Source organism: Pipistrellus kuhlii, unplaced genomic scaffold (assembly GCF_014108245.1).
Source record: "Pipistrellus kuhlii isolate mPipKuh1 unplaced genomic scaffold, mPipKuh1.p scaffold_m20_p_18, whole genome shotgun sequence".
In the NCBI taxonomy this organism is placed as follows: domain Eukaryota; kingdom Metazoa; phylum Chordata; class Mammalia; order Chiroptera; family Vespertilionidae; genus Pipistrellus; species Pipistrellus kuhlii.
The window spans coordinates 20,464,535-20,481,437 of NW_023425493.1; the positions used below are offsets into that span (position 1 = coordinate 20,464,535).

General features: G+C 45.6%; 1 protein-coding gene across 2 annotated transcripts in view; it reads right to left on the reverse strand.

Annotated features, from left to right (window-relative positions):
• Window positions 1-16,903, reverse strand: part of PAPPA2 (pappalysin 2) — a 295,333-nt gene that overhangs the window by 202,031 nt on the left and 76,399 nt on the right. Inside the window, exons 1-2 of one of the 2 annotated variants that reach the window (XM_036442074.2) lie at window positions 4,043-4,221; window positions 500-2,321 (exon numbers count right to left, since the gene is read on the reverse strand). In XM_036442074.2, the coding sequence (XP_036297967.1) occupies window positions 500-1,403 (904 nt within the window). In that variant the 5' untranslated portion in view covers window positions 1,404-2,321; window positions 4,043-4,221. Of the gene's footprint in view, window positions 1-499; window positions 2,322-4,042; window positions 4,222-16,903 lie in introns of those variants that run through there. The other variant, XM_045583190.1, reaches the window with a different exon arrangement.

Here is a 16,903-nt window from a genome sequence, read left to right on the forward strand (position 1 = left end):
AAAGTTGCATGACTGCTCAAAGAAAAGGAAACCAGTCCAGACCCAGTGTTTATGCCCTGGCCACCTTGCTCCCTAGCCCTGACTCACTGCCCAGGCCCCTGCATCCTAATGGGGCTTTAAAGTTGCCTAGGAATCTCGCACTGGACTTAGGGGAAGTGGAAGAGGACACCTCATCCCCAGGGACAAAGAATCAGAGGTCATCCCCTTTAAGGAAGAGTACGAGAGGGGACCGGAGGTCTCCTAAGTGCCAGCACCATGTATAGACCAACAGATCAATACCAGTTCATGTGGTTAGAGCTATTACTGCAGAGGAGGTCTGGAGTTCTGCTGTGATGGGGAAGAAAGGCTCTACTCAGCTCCCCCCCCCCCCCCTTCCTGGCTGGCCCTTCTTGGCTTTTCTGTTCTGTCCCCTTCCCCTCTGCACCCTTAGGTCTGACCCCATTCAAAATGAGGCCAGCCGCACCCCAAGGAGCCCAGGGATCCCAGGAGGGGCTGTTACCTGCAATGATGGTGGGGCTGCTCTGCCCTCCCTCCGGCTTCACCCAGGCTTCCACTGTGAACGCCTCCCGGGGAACCTCAGCCAGCACTTCTGAGCGAAGCAGCAGCCTCTCCCGCCTCCCTGAGAAGTACAAGACGGGCAGTCCTCCTCCGTGGGGGTTCGAGGTCTCTGCTTCCCAGTAGGGATTCCCTCTGCCATTCCGGATGCTGTCCTCTGAAGAACTGCTTCTGACCCCGTGCATAAGGGGACGCTTAGGCCAAGGGCGGAAATGCCCGAGAGAGACATCCGGGTCTTCCTGCACACCCTCTGCCAGCCCCTTCACCACCTGGCGGCGGCGCCTGGGCTTGGCCAGACCCTTCCTTCCAGTCTTCTGGCGTGCGAAGGCGGTGGTGATGGTGGCAGCTGTAGCTGAACCTTCCCGAGTCCCAGCCTCACCGAGAGATGCCTTGGATCCTCGATTGTCAAGATAATTGTCATCATCTCCCAGCAGCTCCCATTGCCCAACAGGACCATTCCCTACCCACGAGGCCGCCAGCTGCTCAGCCCCAGTCCTCACTGCTGCACCTGCAGTCTGATCTGGGGTAACACCACTCATAGCCATTCCCTCAGCAGCTGGCTTGCTGCGTCCTGCGTGGTGGATGCCCTGGTCCCTCACTGGGTAGGGCCTCGGGGAGCTGCCAGGCCTGCTGGGGTAGACCCCAAAGAGGTGATGCTGGGGAGAGGTTCTGGGTCTTCGAACCCTGGTCCCTAGCCAACAGCGTTCTCCCTTTGACAGCATCTCATTGAGGTGTCCCTTCTGAACCAGGGATCTCTTATGTGTCCAGCCCGGCTCAGAGCTGGAAGTGCTGAGAGCCCACCCAGCCAGAACCAGCAGGCTTACTCTCAGGATCTGTAAGCACATCATACTTCTCCCAGCTCTTTACACAGATCCAGAAGGCAACCTCTGGGTACCACACCAGAAGGATGGGGCAGAAAAAGAGACGGCCAACAGTGGATTTGCAGTCACCGGGGAAACTGTTTTGTTCACAAACCAAACTTTTTCAAGCAGCCCCAAAACAGTGCCTCTCCTGGCTACCTGCTCTGAGTGCCCTGCCAGCGTGGCCTCCGTGCCTCGCCTCACCTCTCTCCCTCACCTCTCTCCCTGCTCTAGTTCAGCCTTACAGGATGAAGTTCATTTCTCTGGGTTCCTTTGAATTTCCTCCAGAGAGCTCAGGTTTCTTCCCCCCCCCCCCTTTCAATAGCCCCTCCCCTTGCTGATTCTAGAGGAGGGACACGTGGACAGGAGCCAAAGCCTCTCAAATACACACTCCCTCTCAAATACACACTCCCTCACAAACACAGGGCTCTCGCTACCTGAAATCATTAAAAAGACCCTTCTCTCCTTTTCATCTTACTCTTTCTCAGGAGTTACCTTCTCTCTGTAGTCCTTACCCTAAAATACATTTGCCTCCAAACCAATGACCAGAAGGACTTGTTTGCAGAGACACAGAATATGATGCTTATTATCTAAAAGGGCAAAGAGAAGCTGGGTGCACAAAGATCCAAGCTGGTACTTAACTTGTACTCTCCAGATGTGTCCTCAGCCAGAGCCCAGCCAGCCTCCAGTCAGCCTTGCAGGTCAGAATACTTCCCTCAGCTCCGGGCTTGGGGTGGTGGAGTGCTGAAGGTTTTCTTTTTTCTTTTCTTTTTTTTAATCCCCTTCCAACTTGTTAGTATGTTGCAAGTCTCTGTAAAGTTCTCCTTTGGGGTGCCAGTCTGATGTCCTAATAACCTTATGAGTCTGAGAGCCCTGGACTTGACCTCCTGTGAGTCTCGTGAGTCCCTAGGAAAATGGACAAGAGAATAAGAAGGGCATAGACTTCAGGGGACCTGTTCACTCCAGTCCCTTCTGCTCCCCCGTCTCCCTTCCACTCTGCCTGTAATCATCTTAGTGGTTGTTTCATTTAAAGACAATGATGATGTCAAAGCTAATAAGTTCGGTTTATCACTCCACCCCCTCCCTGTCCCCTCCTTCCTCCTGAAAACCTCCCGACCTCACCGAAGCACAAGGGACAGAAACTACTCTCGGTTTACCCAAGAAACATCTCGGGCTTTCTCTCTCCGTAGCCGCAGCCTACACAATCAATAGCCAACAATCAATACGGTGCTGGAGCACTCCTCTCTGTGTGCACGTGCACATGCACACATGAGTGTGCACACACACACACACACACACACACTCACACACTCACACGTGTGCTGGGAGCAGACCTGCCTTGTAGGGGCCACTTGCATCTTTCTTTTGTTTTACACAAACCTCCTGTATTTTTTTCTTATTTCAATCACTCAGGATTTAAAACAAAATAACCCAAATTCACTTGAGCTTGCACCTTGAGAGAAAGAAGGATATCAATTCTCCTGCTGTAAGAAGCAGTAAGTGGAAATGCCATGGGAGTGTACTACATGGATCTTGTTATTCTCTCTGAAGTTTCTCACTGTGAAGTCACTAAAAGTCACCATATGCTGAGTGAGCAAATAAACAAATAAGATGTTCAAAATAAGTAATTTGCAAAAATGAACAGCTAAACCCAAGCATTTTTTTTTCAATTAATTTGAGATGAATGGATAGGGACAGGGAAATAGTGTGATTTTAATCTCTCTAATAATGTTTGCCTAAATGCAGGCTAATCTCAAAGAGTACCACCGCCAAACGCATGTATTTACACACACACACACACACACATACAAGCATACACACTCCAGGTTAGGGTGTGTGACCTCAGATGGGCACATAAGTAAAGAAATATATTGGGTCCTTCACTGAATAATAAGAGAAATCATTTAAATTTAAAATCACTGTTTGTGTTGCCCCATATCTAAAACCCACAGCTTACATAGTTTGGAGTAAGATCATGCTGCCTCTTCTGCCTTGGGTCTCCTCATAGTCTTCTAAACTCCTCTACCCAAGCTAACCATTGACTGCTTTGCTTTGAGAAAACTGTACCCCCAAATGCCCCATTAGGGGCATATCCTGCTTCCCTAGGCTGGGTCCACTGGAGCCTCAAAGCAAGTCCCCCAAGAAGGTATCAATTCAGGCACGTGGACATAACTAAACAAACTACTGATCCTAGACTGTCATTCCTCTCATCTTTTCTACATTTCCTTTCACTCTCCTGACTCAGCCCTTAATTTCTTTATATCTTTCCTAAAGCAGCTCAATAAAGATTATAGGTTTAAAAGGGGGTAGAAAGGATATTTAGAAAGAGTTAGAAAAGCAGAAGGAAGGGGGAGGGGGAAGGTGGCGGGGGGGGGGGGGGGAGAGAGAGAGAGAGAGAGAGAGAGAGAGAGAGAGAGAGAGAGAGAGAGAGAGAGAGAGGAAGAAGAAGAAGAAGAAGAAGAAGAAGAAGAAGAAGAAGAAGAAGAAGAAGAAGAAGAAACAACAACCACAAAAGGACGGTGAGGAACCTTAGTTTAAATGAAAAGAAGATACTCTAGTAAGAAAAGGAGAAGTAAACTTCCCCTCCCTCATGCCACCCCCACAACCCCCAGAAAAAGGTTTCCTACCATTCATTTCAGGAAGGAGAAATAACACAGCAAGGAAGAAGAGTCCCGCGTGCTTTGCTCCCCTGTCACTGTGGGAATGATCTGCATCCCTATAGGTCTCCTGGCTCTCAGCTGCTAAGGATCCATTCATAAGCTTTCAAGAAGCTACACAAAACTCAAGCTTCCAGTTTAGTTTTTCTCTCTCTCCCCTTCATTCCTTTGCTCACCACTCTCCTTCAGCTCTTGGCAGTCCAAAGTTTAAAAAAAAATGTTGAACCATTTCTGTGTTTTCCTCCTGTTGTAACTTTTGCTGTGACATCATAACCCTGCCCACCAACACCCCACCTCTCGCTCTCCTTTCCATCCCACCCCTCATCAGCCTCATAACCCCCAAGATGCCCCCCACAGAGAAGCAGGGCTCCTGTCAGTTCCAACGTGTGAAAACACAAAGCCACTAGAAGGTGCCCCTCTCCCCCCCCCCCCCCCCCCGTCCCTTTCCTCTCTTTCCCCTCCCTGCCTTACCCACCGCTCAGCCACGGCTCTCTGAGGGCTTTTAACATGATCCCATCTGTTTGACATGTGCAGAAAGGTGGGCTGAACTCAGATAATCTGTCAAGTGGATCAGATAAAAAAAAAAAAGCACACAGCAAACCCCCCCCCTTCAATTCCAACACACACACACACACACACACACACCAGACCCCACTGAAAGTGTAAGAGGAGTCAGATTCCTACAGCACCCACCCTGGATGCCAGGGAGAAAGCCACCAAATATGCCAAAGGAAACGCACATTCAATATATATATAAATTCTGGGGCTTATTTGTTTATGACACACACTCGCACCCCAGTCCCCTATTCGTCTCCCCTAAGCCCTGCCATACGGCAAGTGCACAGATTTGAAAGCTGGTAGAATCTGTTTTGAAATCTCCAACCAGAGGGTTTTTCCCCCTTTTTTTTTCACTCCCAAGCACTATCTGTGGCGATCAGACTGGAGCAGGGTTGCCAGCAAATGCAGGAGGCCCCTTCTAGGGTACAGACTTTCAAACCAGCTAAGCTAGAGGGAATGGATTTAAGGACACACAGCAGGAGCTGGCTGAATTTGCTCTATTTTGACGGGGTAGTTGGGGGAGGAATATCATTTCTGAAATGCCCAAGGAATGAAAAGAGAGGATATGGATTTCTTAAACAGTTTTTGCAAGAGGAGCGGTGTCTTGTTCTGCAGGTAAATCTATAAGGCAAGAAATTGGAGCTTAGAGATAAACAAGGACCGAGAGAGAGAGAAGGAAGGGGAAGGAGGAATAAAGAGAGGGGGTGAGGGAAAGGGGATGGGGAGATGGGGAAATGGAAAGAGGAGAGAGGGGAGGAGGACAGAAAGGGGGCGAGGGGGAAAGGGGAGAAGGGAGGGAGGAAAGAGAAGGATAAAGGGGGAAGGACGGAGGGGGAGGGGAGATGTGGAAAAAGAAAAGGGTGAATTGGAAGGGGGAAGGGAGGAGGAAAAAGCGAGAAGAGAAATGTTTGGGAGGAAAAAGAACTAAAAAAGAAAAGCAGGGGAGAGAGAAGGGAATAATGATACCGAGAGAAAGAAAAACAGAGAAGGAGGTGGTAGGCACATAAAATATGGAGACCAGGAAGGCAGCTTAGACCCATTATGCTTAACCATCCAGACATGGGGCATGTGACAAAAAGCAGGAACAGCAGGGGTGGAAGGCCAGGGGGTACCCAGAGGCAGGTGAGTGGAGACATTATCGAATGGGGCAGAGGTTGGGTTTTATAACAAAGAACACACACTGGAGGGGCTCACTGTTACTGACTGGACACATTTTTTAAAAATCAGATTGCCAGGGCTCTGCATGGTCTCTTTAAGTAAACCCCTCTTCCCTCTTCCTTTCCTGCCTCTGTCTCTTCCTCCACTAGCCACCTTCCCACCTCCCTTCATTCACTCACGATTTGTTCCCAGCAATATCTTCCCTTGGAGAATTCACAGTAAAATTTAGACACCCCCTACCCACCTCCTAAAAAACAACAACAAAACACCATAATATTATAGTCTCTTTCTTTGCTTCTCCCATGGAGGGTCCTGGGTCTTCTTATCTGAAGATTGAGCTGTTTGTGATAATCTGCACTTATAATATATTTGCCAGAACATCACAGCTGTTTTGCTTGCATCTGCTGCCATAGGAGGACTGGTTAGCTCCCACTAGCACTATCACCATTACTATCAAGAGTCTTTGAACAAAGGGAGGAGCTAGTTCAGTTAGTGTTCACCTGCAGTACAGAGCTTTGAAATGGGGAGTGGGGGGGGGGGGGGAACCCTGAATATGGTAATGGATCCTCTCTGACTTTCTAATTCCAAAAATCTGATCCCTTGAGGGAAAAGCTCAGCTGGGAGCCGCCAGGGAGCGTAGTAATAAAAGCCTCCCAGAACACAACCAAATGCAGTATCTATATATAGGAGTGAACTCTGTTTTAGCTACTTGCAGTCTAAAGTGACTCCTGGAAGCAAACATTTCAGCAGTACGTTTATTGGGATTGTACTCAACTAGTGCTAGAAAGAGTGAGCTTCTCTGAAGGCTTTGGCTCCACAGGCTACAGCTTTCTGCCCCCACCCCACCACCCTCTCCCCATTCTCCAGTGTCCTGAGCTGGCACTCTGTCTCTATCCCTTACGGGGGTCACTTGAGATGCCCTGGGCATGACTTAGCACAACCCGTTGTCCATGGGAGGAAATAGGGGTGAAGTCACAGGATGAATGGCCAGGCACATATGGCATCTAGGTCTCCTGAATCCCAGCCCAGGTTTTCCCCTCTGCTATCTGCATCTGTCTTGCTGTCTGCCACCCACAGCCAATCCAACTGGAAGGCAGTAGGAGAAACTGGCCTCTCTGGGTTCACACCCAGGCAGAGCTATTTGAGACCTTTGTTGGTTGTGTGTGTTCTATAACTCAGAATCACATAGCACTCGCAAGGAAATGCAGATCTGGGTTCTCACTCCTCCCTGTGCATTTTGAGACAAGAGAGGCCCTTTTTGTCGAACTGTGTGGAGCTCCATTATGTTCAAATTATAACCATGCTAGAGGCCCGGTGCACAAAATTTGTGCATGGGGGTGGGAGGCAGTCCCCTCAGACCAGCCTGCACCCTCTCCAATGTGAGATCCCCTCTAGGGATGTCGGACTGGCTGTGTAGGCCCAATCCGGATCACATTCCTTTCACAATCAAGGACTGCTTGCTCCCAACTATTTGCCTGCCTGCCTGCCTGATTGCCCCTAACTGCTTCTGCCTGCCATCCTGATCACCCCCTAACGAATCCCCAGCCAGCCTGATCAACGCCTAACTGCTCTCCTGCCAGCCCGATTACCCCCAACTGACCTCCCCCTGCTGGCTCCATCACCCCTAACTGCACTCCCTTGTCAGCCTGGTAGCCCCTAATTGCCCTCCCCTGCAGGCCTGGACACCCCTAACTGCTCTCCCCTGTAGGCCTGGTCACCCCCAACTTCTCTCCCTTTCCGGCTTGGTCCCCCCAAACTGCCCTCCCCTGTAGGCCTGGTCTCCCCCCAAACTGCCCTTTCCTGCAGGCCTGGTCCTCCCCAACTGCCCTCATCTGTAGGTCTGGTCACCCCCAACTGCCCTCCCTTGTAGGCCTTGTCATCCCAACTCCCCTTCCCTGCAGGCCTGATCAACCCTAACTGCCCTCCTCTGCTGGCCTGGTCGCCCCCAACTATCCTCCCCTTCAGGCCTGGTCACCCCCAACTGTCCTCCCCTGCAGGCCTTGTCATCCCAACTGCCCTCCCCTGCAGGCCTGGCCACCCCCAACTGCTCTCCCCTGCTGCCTGGTCCACCCCAACTATCCTCCCCTTCTGGCTTGGTCCCCTCAACTACCTCCCCTGTAGGCCTGATCCCCCCAAACCACCCTCCTCTGCAGGCCTGGTTTCCTCCCAAACTGCCCTTTCCTGCAGGCCTGGTCCCCCACAACTGCCCTCTTCTGTAGGCCTTGTTTCCCCCAACTTCCCTCCCCTGTAGGCCTGGTCACTCCTAACTGTCCTCTGCTAGCCTGGTCGCCCCAACTGCACTCCCCTGCAGGCCTTGCCCCCCGGCCCCGAACTGCCCTCCCCTGCAGGCCTAGTCCCCCAAAATTGTCCTCATCAGTAGGCCTGGTCACCGCCAACTACCCTCCTCTATAGGCCTGGTCACTCCCAACTGCCCTCCCCTGCTGGCCTTCTTTTGGTGGCCATCTTGTGTCCACATAAGGGCAGCCATCTTATGTGTTGGAGTGATGGTCAATTTGCATATTACCCTTTTATTAGATAGGATTCTTTTCCATGACACTGTTACTATTATAACTTGTTATCAGTGTTCATGGTAGTGCCTTTCATACAAATAGATCAAAGCATTTTATCCACAGGCTAGGCTTCCCACTCCCTCAAGGGATATATGGCAGAGGTGACATGCTAGAGATGGAGTTTCCCTGGGCACAGTCTCTATTGGGTGTTTTCTATAACATTTCCAGCCTGGAATCAGCTTGTGGAGGCCTGAGCTGGGGGAGAGTTTACCAGTGAGAAGGATCCTGCTCTGCTCATCAGAATAAAAAATGCTTTGCAGGGTTTTGCTTTAGTTAAGATTGCCATTGTACCCTAAGTCTGCAAAAGGCAACCTTGAAACAAGAATGACAAATAGTCTTGCATACTTGCATTTCCTTTTACCTAATGCACATTCCTTTGCAGTCTTCCCTCCTAACACAAGGACTCAAATGCAAGGCAGGTGCTGTGCCCACTTTACAGATGAGGACACTGAGGCTCAGAGTTAAGCAACTTGCCCTAGAACCTGCAGGCACTCAGAATGTAGCCAGGACACATCTCCAGTGCATTATGCTAGACTCAAAAGGCCACATCCTGTATAATACCATTTACATGATATTATGGAAAAGGCAGAACCTACAGAGACTAAACAGATAAATGCTTGCCAGAAACTGGAGGTTGGAGTGGCAGGACTAGTCTGTACCGATTGTGGTGGTGATGCATGATTGTATACATTTTTCAAAACTCAAAAGAACTGTGAGCTCAAAAAAGTCACTGTGTATAAATTATACCTTACTGAACCTGGGCATTGGGCAGGGAGAAATGGAGTTGGGACAGAGTCAGGGTCCCTTGATTCTCAAGATGGTGTTCTTGCCGAAACCGGTTTGGCTCAGTGGATAGAGCGTCGGCCTGTGGACTGAAAGGTCCTGGGTTCGATTCCGGTAAAGGGCATGTACCTTGGTTGCGGGCATAACCCCAGTAGGGGGTATGCAAGAGGCAGCTGATCGATGATTCTCTCTCATCGATGTTTCTAATTCTCTATCCCTCTCTCTTCCTCTCTGTAAAAATCAATAAAATATATATCTTAAAAAAAAAAAAAAAAAGATGGTGTTCTGTCTGCATCCTGTAGGATGGGAAAGACCAAAACAGAGTGTGACAGTGCTTGGTCATGGATAGGGGCCACTCTGTGCCTAAATGCTCCACTGACCCTCTCACCTTAACCCTAAGGGGACCCCATGGAACCAGACTGTCTGGAGCAGCACTGGCTTCTAGTCCTAGTCCAACCAATTAATGACCCTAAACAATCAAATAACCAATCATAAAGTAAGCACTGGCCAGTGGTTAGGCTCATGCTCTGCCATTCAATAGCTGCCTGACTTTATACAAGTTAATGAACTTCTCTGAGCAATTTGTAAAATAAGGAGAGTAGAAAGAAGACCTCTAAGTCCCCTTATAGGTCACACTTGAGAGTCCCTAATTTTGCAACCCAACACTTTTCAAAGACTCTGTTTTCTCAGTTATTAAATAAAACACAGCCAGTGCCCATTTCCTGCAGATGTCCCAGAGACTCAAGTGTACCTTAGCATTGGACACGCCTGAACTTTTAGTCCTTTAAAAAACCATATATTCAAATATTACTTCCCTGTAACATGCACAAATAACAAGAAATAGGAGTAGCATGTGGGAAGCTTTTGAACTCTGTTATTACAGTGAGGAAGATGTCCAATCCACAGGGGCCACTGTCATGTACTTAACAAATCAAATATCAGAACACCTATTACTAGTATGAAAATGATTCAATGGAAATGGCTTTTACATTTGATGTTGTGCTAAAATCCCCACAAGATGGCAATTACAACAATACCAATAATAACATGTATTACTTATAATATGGCAGGCACTTTTCTAGTCACTTCCCAGACAGGAGTTGATTCAGTCCTCACAACAGTCCTGTGAGATGGATACTTCTATTATCCCCATTTTCAAATTAAGCATAACAGTGGCAGCTCACATTTACTGAAAACATACTATGTTCTCAATGGAAATCTAAACAATGTACATAAATTATCTCATTTAATCCAACAGGTAACCTGAGATAGCTGCACTATGAGACTAATTTTTAGATAGGAAAACTAAGGCACCAGGAGTTCAAGCATCTTATCTGAGCCTATCCACCTTGGAAAGAACTGCCTGTCTCCAGAGCCTTTGCTCTTAATTGTCATATTCACTAAGTTCTGGTGAAGGATATAAATGCATGTCGATTATGATCTGAGTCTCTACAAAATGAAACTTGTCCTAAGGAGGACACCCAGTGATTTCTCTAAAGTAGAAGAAAGATCTCTGTTAAGATCTTTTCCTAAAGTCTCCCCTAACTGAGGGTCCAATGCCTTCAAGAAATGTAGCCCCAACAATAGCAGCAGCCAGGGGCAAGCTCTGCTCCTGCCAATGCTAAGGTTCCGCTACAGATCCCCCAAAGACTCCTTTCCTCACTACCCTTACCCTCAGGATCCATCATGTCCTCATTGAAAACTAAGGCACATATAACAACTACCATGTTTCCCCGAAAATAAGACATCCTCCGAAAATAAGACCTAGCACATGAAAAGATAAGACATCCCCTGAAAATAAGACCTAGCGCAACTTTGGGAGAAAAAATTAATATAAGACACTGTCTTATTTTCGGGGAAACAGGGTAGTTATAAATAGAAAACCAGTCACTTCCCCAGCTCACTCATTCCATCTGGGAGGAATCATGCAAGATAGATCAATGTCTAGTTTTCTATTATCACTAATACAATCTTTTAATAGTGATAATAACTATTAGCTGGTAGTCTATTAACCATCATGAAACATATACTTCCTGGGTTAAGGTCAATTCTGACACAGAACTCCAGGTTTTAGTCCAGGTTCTAAAGAGTGAAAGGTATTCATGTCATTTAATTGCTGAAATGTGGTCCATGTGTAAATATTTCAAAATGGCTATGCCTCCCCACCCCCCACATACACACACACACACACACACACACACACACACCCAAGATTTATTTAGGAAAGGCGACAGGCTTATGAAAGAAAAAAAATTTTCCCTTGTAAAGCCTAGCCCAGCCTTTCTGAAGGTCACAGCCACATCTGGAGGCATGAACAGAAACCAAGGCAGTCTGAACCCCTAAGCTTGTCAGCTGTCCTCCAACTCATTCAACAGGAGATGCCAAGACAACTTCAAGTTTCTTTTCTGCATACTAAACTCTACTAATGTGGTATCATTAAAAGGGCAGGCCCCATAGGTGACAAATATGGGTTCTAATCTGGGCTCTGCCCCTAGGGCCTGTGTAATCTCAAGGATAAAAGTGAACCTATGCCCTAGATGAGAGGCCATAATAAGACCATTTATCAGCAATGTATGTGGCACAGTGGGTGCTTAGTAAACATTAGTATCACAAAAGACATCAACTCCTTCAAATTTTCTACCTACAAGTTTCTCATTTTGAACTTTCAGTGGGTCCCAACGATCCATTTTGATGCCACATCTTACACTGCTCTGTATCTTTCCCATGTTCCAACTGCTCTTTGTTCATCTAAATCTGTCATTCTCAATCCTCAGACTCCAAAGTCCCATTTTTATGGCAACTATTTTCTACTGAAAATGAGAACACAGTGTGATCTACCCAACATGCTTTCAAAGTTAATACTCTATAATATTTAAAAAATAAAATAACTTACATTGAAATTAAATAAAATTCTACATGTAAATATTTCTGAAGCAACTGCATTAAAGGACAAATGAAGTCATCATATGCCTGCACTTACTTTTCATGAATAAGTTTGGATTTTAGAGAAATAAGAAAAGTATCAACAAATGGGACAGGTATTTTTCTTTACACTGACATATTGAAATCAGGGCTATCAAAGTATCTCAGTATATATTTGTAGAGTCTGCATGACTACCAGAGCACCAGATGCAGACTTATAGGTGGATGTATGGTTGATGCAAATATGGGACCAGCACCACCATTGATGGTGTGATTTTTCAAAATTCAGAACAACTCTTGGCAAAATTCACAAACAAATCAAAAGGCAATATTCCTTTAATAGCATGATAGTTGCATTCCTGGAAAGTAAATTTAAAGTGTATGAAAAATGTCCTCACTATTGTGGCTCAGTTGGTTGGGCATTGTCCCATGCACCAAAAGGTTGCTGGTTCAATTCCCAGTCAGGGCATATGCCTAGGCTGTGGGCTCAATCCCTAGTAGAGGGAGTGCAGGAAACAGCTCATTATTGTACTCACATCAATGTTTCTCTCACTCTCCCTTCCTCCCTAAACACCAATTTTAAAAAATGAAGTGTATGAAAAATGCTTTTGTTAACAAGTATTTGTACTGAAAGCATCAGGCTCCTAGATTCTGATCATTGTAAATGAGCTTTTCATCCACATAAGTGTTTGGCCAAACATTCCAGAGTTAAGCAGGATGCAATAGGATTCATCCTGTGGGATAACCTTGAACTACAGGGACATCTAATTCCCTGGCACCTGCCTGCTGAATGCCACTGTGATACCAAAGCATCCTATGTTTCAAAATGTCCATAGGGGGCAGCACTTCTCCCATTGAGAACATTTTCTATCGATAAATAAATGCCAAAGTCTTATGCAGACAAATCTAATTGAAACTATCTGAATTTGCTCTTGACACTCTGCCAAGATCCACAAGGGAGGAAGCCATGTGGAGGCTTTTAACTGCAATATTTATATTTGTTGATAAAGCTGATGTATATACATGTCTTGTATACATACATCCAAATGTATAGAGCTCATTCTACCTAAATACACTAAATATCATCCAGTGAGCTTCTTGCTCAAGGAAGTTTACTCAGTTCCATTAAGCTCCCTCTATTTAGAAATAAATAAATGTAAAATGTCCAGCATTATAGTTCGTGAAACTCAAATCATGGGTTCTGGTTCTTTGCACCAAATGTCATTTAATGTGCCCCAAATTTTCAATGGCAAATGTTAACTACAGAGGCCATGGCCATCTCCACCTTTGCACAGTTCTTGGGTGGAAGCAGTTAAGATCTCGGAAGCCATGGTGGAGATGTGGTGTTTGCCACTGGAGATATATTTCCCACCTAATGCTATGCACCAGCTCAGCCAGTGGAGTTTCTGTGTTCTCCCTCGCCTTGGCCTAAATTAGGCAGGTCAGTTTGCCTGGTTATATAATTACAAGTTTCATTTTAACTCAATATTTTGGCCCCATCCTCCCCTCTGGACTAGGTCTTCAGTGAAGAAGCAGTTGTTATTATGGCCTCACCTAATCTTCCAGGAAACATACGTTGAGCACTTGCCACCCATCACCCATTCTGGGACAGCACTGATAAGATACAAGCATGCCCTAGACTATTTCATAGACAAGTTAGAGAGACAGTCCCAACATGAATCAATTAGGACATGGCTGTAAGTGGAATTTCAGAAGTCTGAATGAAGTGATACCAGACACCAATGATAAATAACCAATGCCTCATGCAGGAGTCATCGGGCTGTCACAGAGGGGTGATTTTTTTTTTATTAAATTATTATCTGTGTACATATTAAGTCTAGTAATAATTAATGTCGTTTACTAATACTTTTTTAAATAGAATTTATTTAAACAATACAACAAAATTTAATCAACAATATAGTTGCTGTTGTTTTCTACTACTTGTGCCCAATGCTCAGGAAGCATTTTAATCCCTCTGTTGTAAAATTCTTGTGATTTTGATGCAAAAAATTCAGTCAATGCATTTTTGAGGCATTCTTCATTATTAAATTTTTTTCCAAGAAGAAAGTTTTGCAAAGAACGAAACAAATGGTAATCGGAAGGGGCAATATCAGGAGAATATGCAGGTTGAGGGAGAACTTCCCATTCCAAGTGGCGCAGTTTTTCAGCAGTGATTCTTGCAGTATGCGGTCGTGCGTTATCGTGGTGAAGAATTACGCCCTTCCGATTAATCAGCGCGGGTTCTTTTTCTCTTAAAGCTTGGGCTAACCTTTCCAATTGGGCACTATACACTGCACTTGTAATGGTTTGGGTAGATGGTAAAAGTTCATAATGAAGAATTCCTTTAAAATTCCACCAAACACACAACATCACTTTTTTCGCATGCAAGTCAGGTTTTGGCGTGGGCTGCAGAGCCTCATTTTTGTCCAACCATTGAGGCCGCCTTTTCAAATTAACATACAGAACCCATTCTTCATCTCCGGTAACAATTTGCTCTAAAAACGGTAAACGGTTTTGACGAGAGAGGAGCGAACTGCAAATTGTGACTCTTTGATTACAGTTGTTGTCTATCAACTCATGAGGAACCCATTTTCCAAACTTTTGGACTTTGCCAAGTGCATGCAATTGATTGGAAATTGTTTTTTGTGAACAATTTAAAGTTGTCGCAAGCTCTTGTTGGGTAATTTGAGGATTTTGCACCAAAAGAGCTTGAAGAGCTTCTTGATCAAAATTGGACACACGGCCTCGACCACTCTTGCCATCTAACGAAAAATTTCCCTCGCAAAATTTCTCAAACCAACGCTGGCATTTTCTGGCGCTAACTGCATCTTGACCAAGAGCACTACAGATGTTTTTTGCAGCCTCACTTGCTTTTCTTCCTAATTGGAACTCGTAAAGCATGCAGTGCCGAATATGCTCTTCATCTGCCATCTTCTTAGCCCTAGTTTTGCAACAAAAACCAAACCAAACACAAACTTTTTCAAGCAAAACTTAATTGCACTTCACATGTTCTGCAGATACCACGTGTTTGAAGGTTATGTCAATACAAGTCAACGCCAAGCAAGATTTTAAATGAATGTTTAAAAACGACATTAATTATTACTAGACCCAATATTTTAACATTGCCCCCATCCCCACAGAGGGGTGATTTTTGCACGGCGTCTTAAGTGAGGACTAGTTTTCTAACTCAAGGGCATTTCTAGAGAGAATTACATGTACAAGATGCCCCAGTTAGCATTTCATTCAAGCCTCCAAGAGAACATTTGTTGCCAAGTCCTGCAGTTTGCCCATTTTTATGTTTTTGTTTTTTCCCCAATGACCATGCAAATAAATCTAGAGTGATTCCTGCATCTTACTTTCTGTGCATCCTAGAGGTCTGCAAAAACCAGGTTCAATTGAGGAACCATGAGAAATTTTGATCACTAGGAAAAACATTCCTAGAGAGAAGCTTTTCCTCATTTTGCTATTAAAGAGCCTGGAGCTCTTCCCAGCAGACTAAGACCAGAAAGGACATACAGAGAGTAAACAGCTTTCAAATACGTGATGAAAAAAGCAATATTTCAATAGTGAAGGGCTACCTGTTCCTTAATTCTCTTTTCAGTATCAGGCTCAGCCAAGCCAGACCAGAAAGAAAGGCATGGCCACATACAGGAAACAATGCACTAAATGAAAAGACAACCTATAGAATGAGAAAAAAATCTGTAGACTGTATATGTGTTAAGGGGCCAATATCCAAATTATAAAAGAAATTCATACAACTCAATAGCAAAAACTAAATTAAATTAAAATGCCCCCACAACCTCAAAAAAAATTATCAAAGGGCCTAGACATTTTTTCCATATACATATGTTCAACAGGTATATGTAAAAGGTGTTAAACATCATTAATCATCAGGGAAATGAAAATTAAAACCCCATTGAGACATCCCACATCTGCTAGGATGGCTTTTTATGACAAATAAAATACAAGATAACATGTGTTTGTGAGGATGTGTAGAAAAGGGGACCTTGATAGAAATGTCCATTGGTGCAACTGTTATGGAAAATACCATAAAGGATCCTCAAAAAATTAAAAACAGAATTATCATATGATCCAGCAGTCCCACTTCTGGTATATGTCCAAAAGAAAATTAATCAGATTCTCAAAGAGGTATCTGTACGTCCATGTTCTGCAGCATCATTCACAATATGTGTATACACACACACACGCACACACGCGCACACACACACACACACACACACACACACCAGATACAATCTTAGCCATGGAAATAAGAGTCTGTGTGTGAGGGACCTGTTCTGCTGCACATGGCAGCATGTGGCTCTCGCTGGGTCAGGCCACCATGACCTGAGCCTGTGCTTTCCTCCACTTGCCTCCCACCTGCCTCTGGCAACCTCCTCCTCCCTGGCTGGGCCCCATGCAGTTCATTCGCCCAGGCTCATCCCCTGCACTCCATACCAGCCTTGGCAGCTGATGAGGAGCCTGGCACAGCTCTCGAGCCTTCTAAGCTTTGCTGTCAGTCGGCTCTTGTCTGCCTGGTCAGACCAGCACACAGGCATTTGGACTGAAAGGGTTTCGTGAAGGGCTTATCCAGCAGGGAAATGAAAGGCCTTTACTTAGCACCTATTAAACTCCAATCCCAATTTCATTCATCACTATGTGAGTCTTGGGCCCCGCCAAGACATTAGGATATAGGTGAAAGGAACAGAGTTCAGGGATGACTGAAGTCTCTTCAAGAATCTGAGGGATAATTCATAAAGGTTATGTAAACAGCCATAACTTTAACCAAAATTATTTAAACCTGTGAGGACAGGCGCACACACAGACTATAAGACTGTCA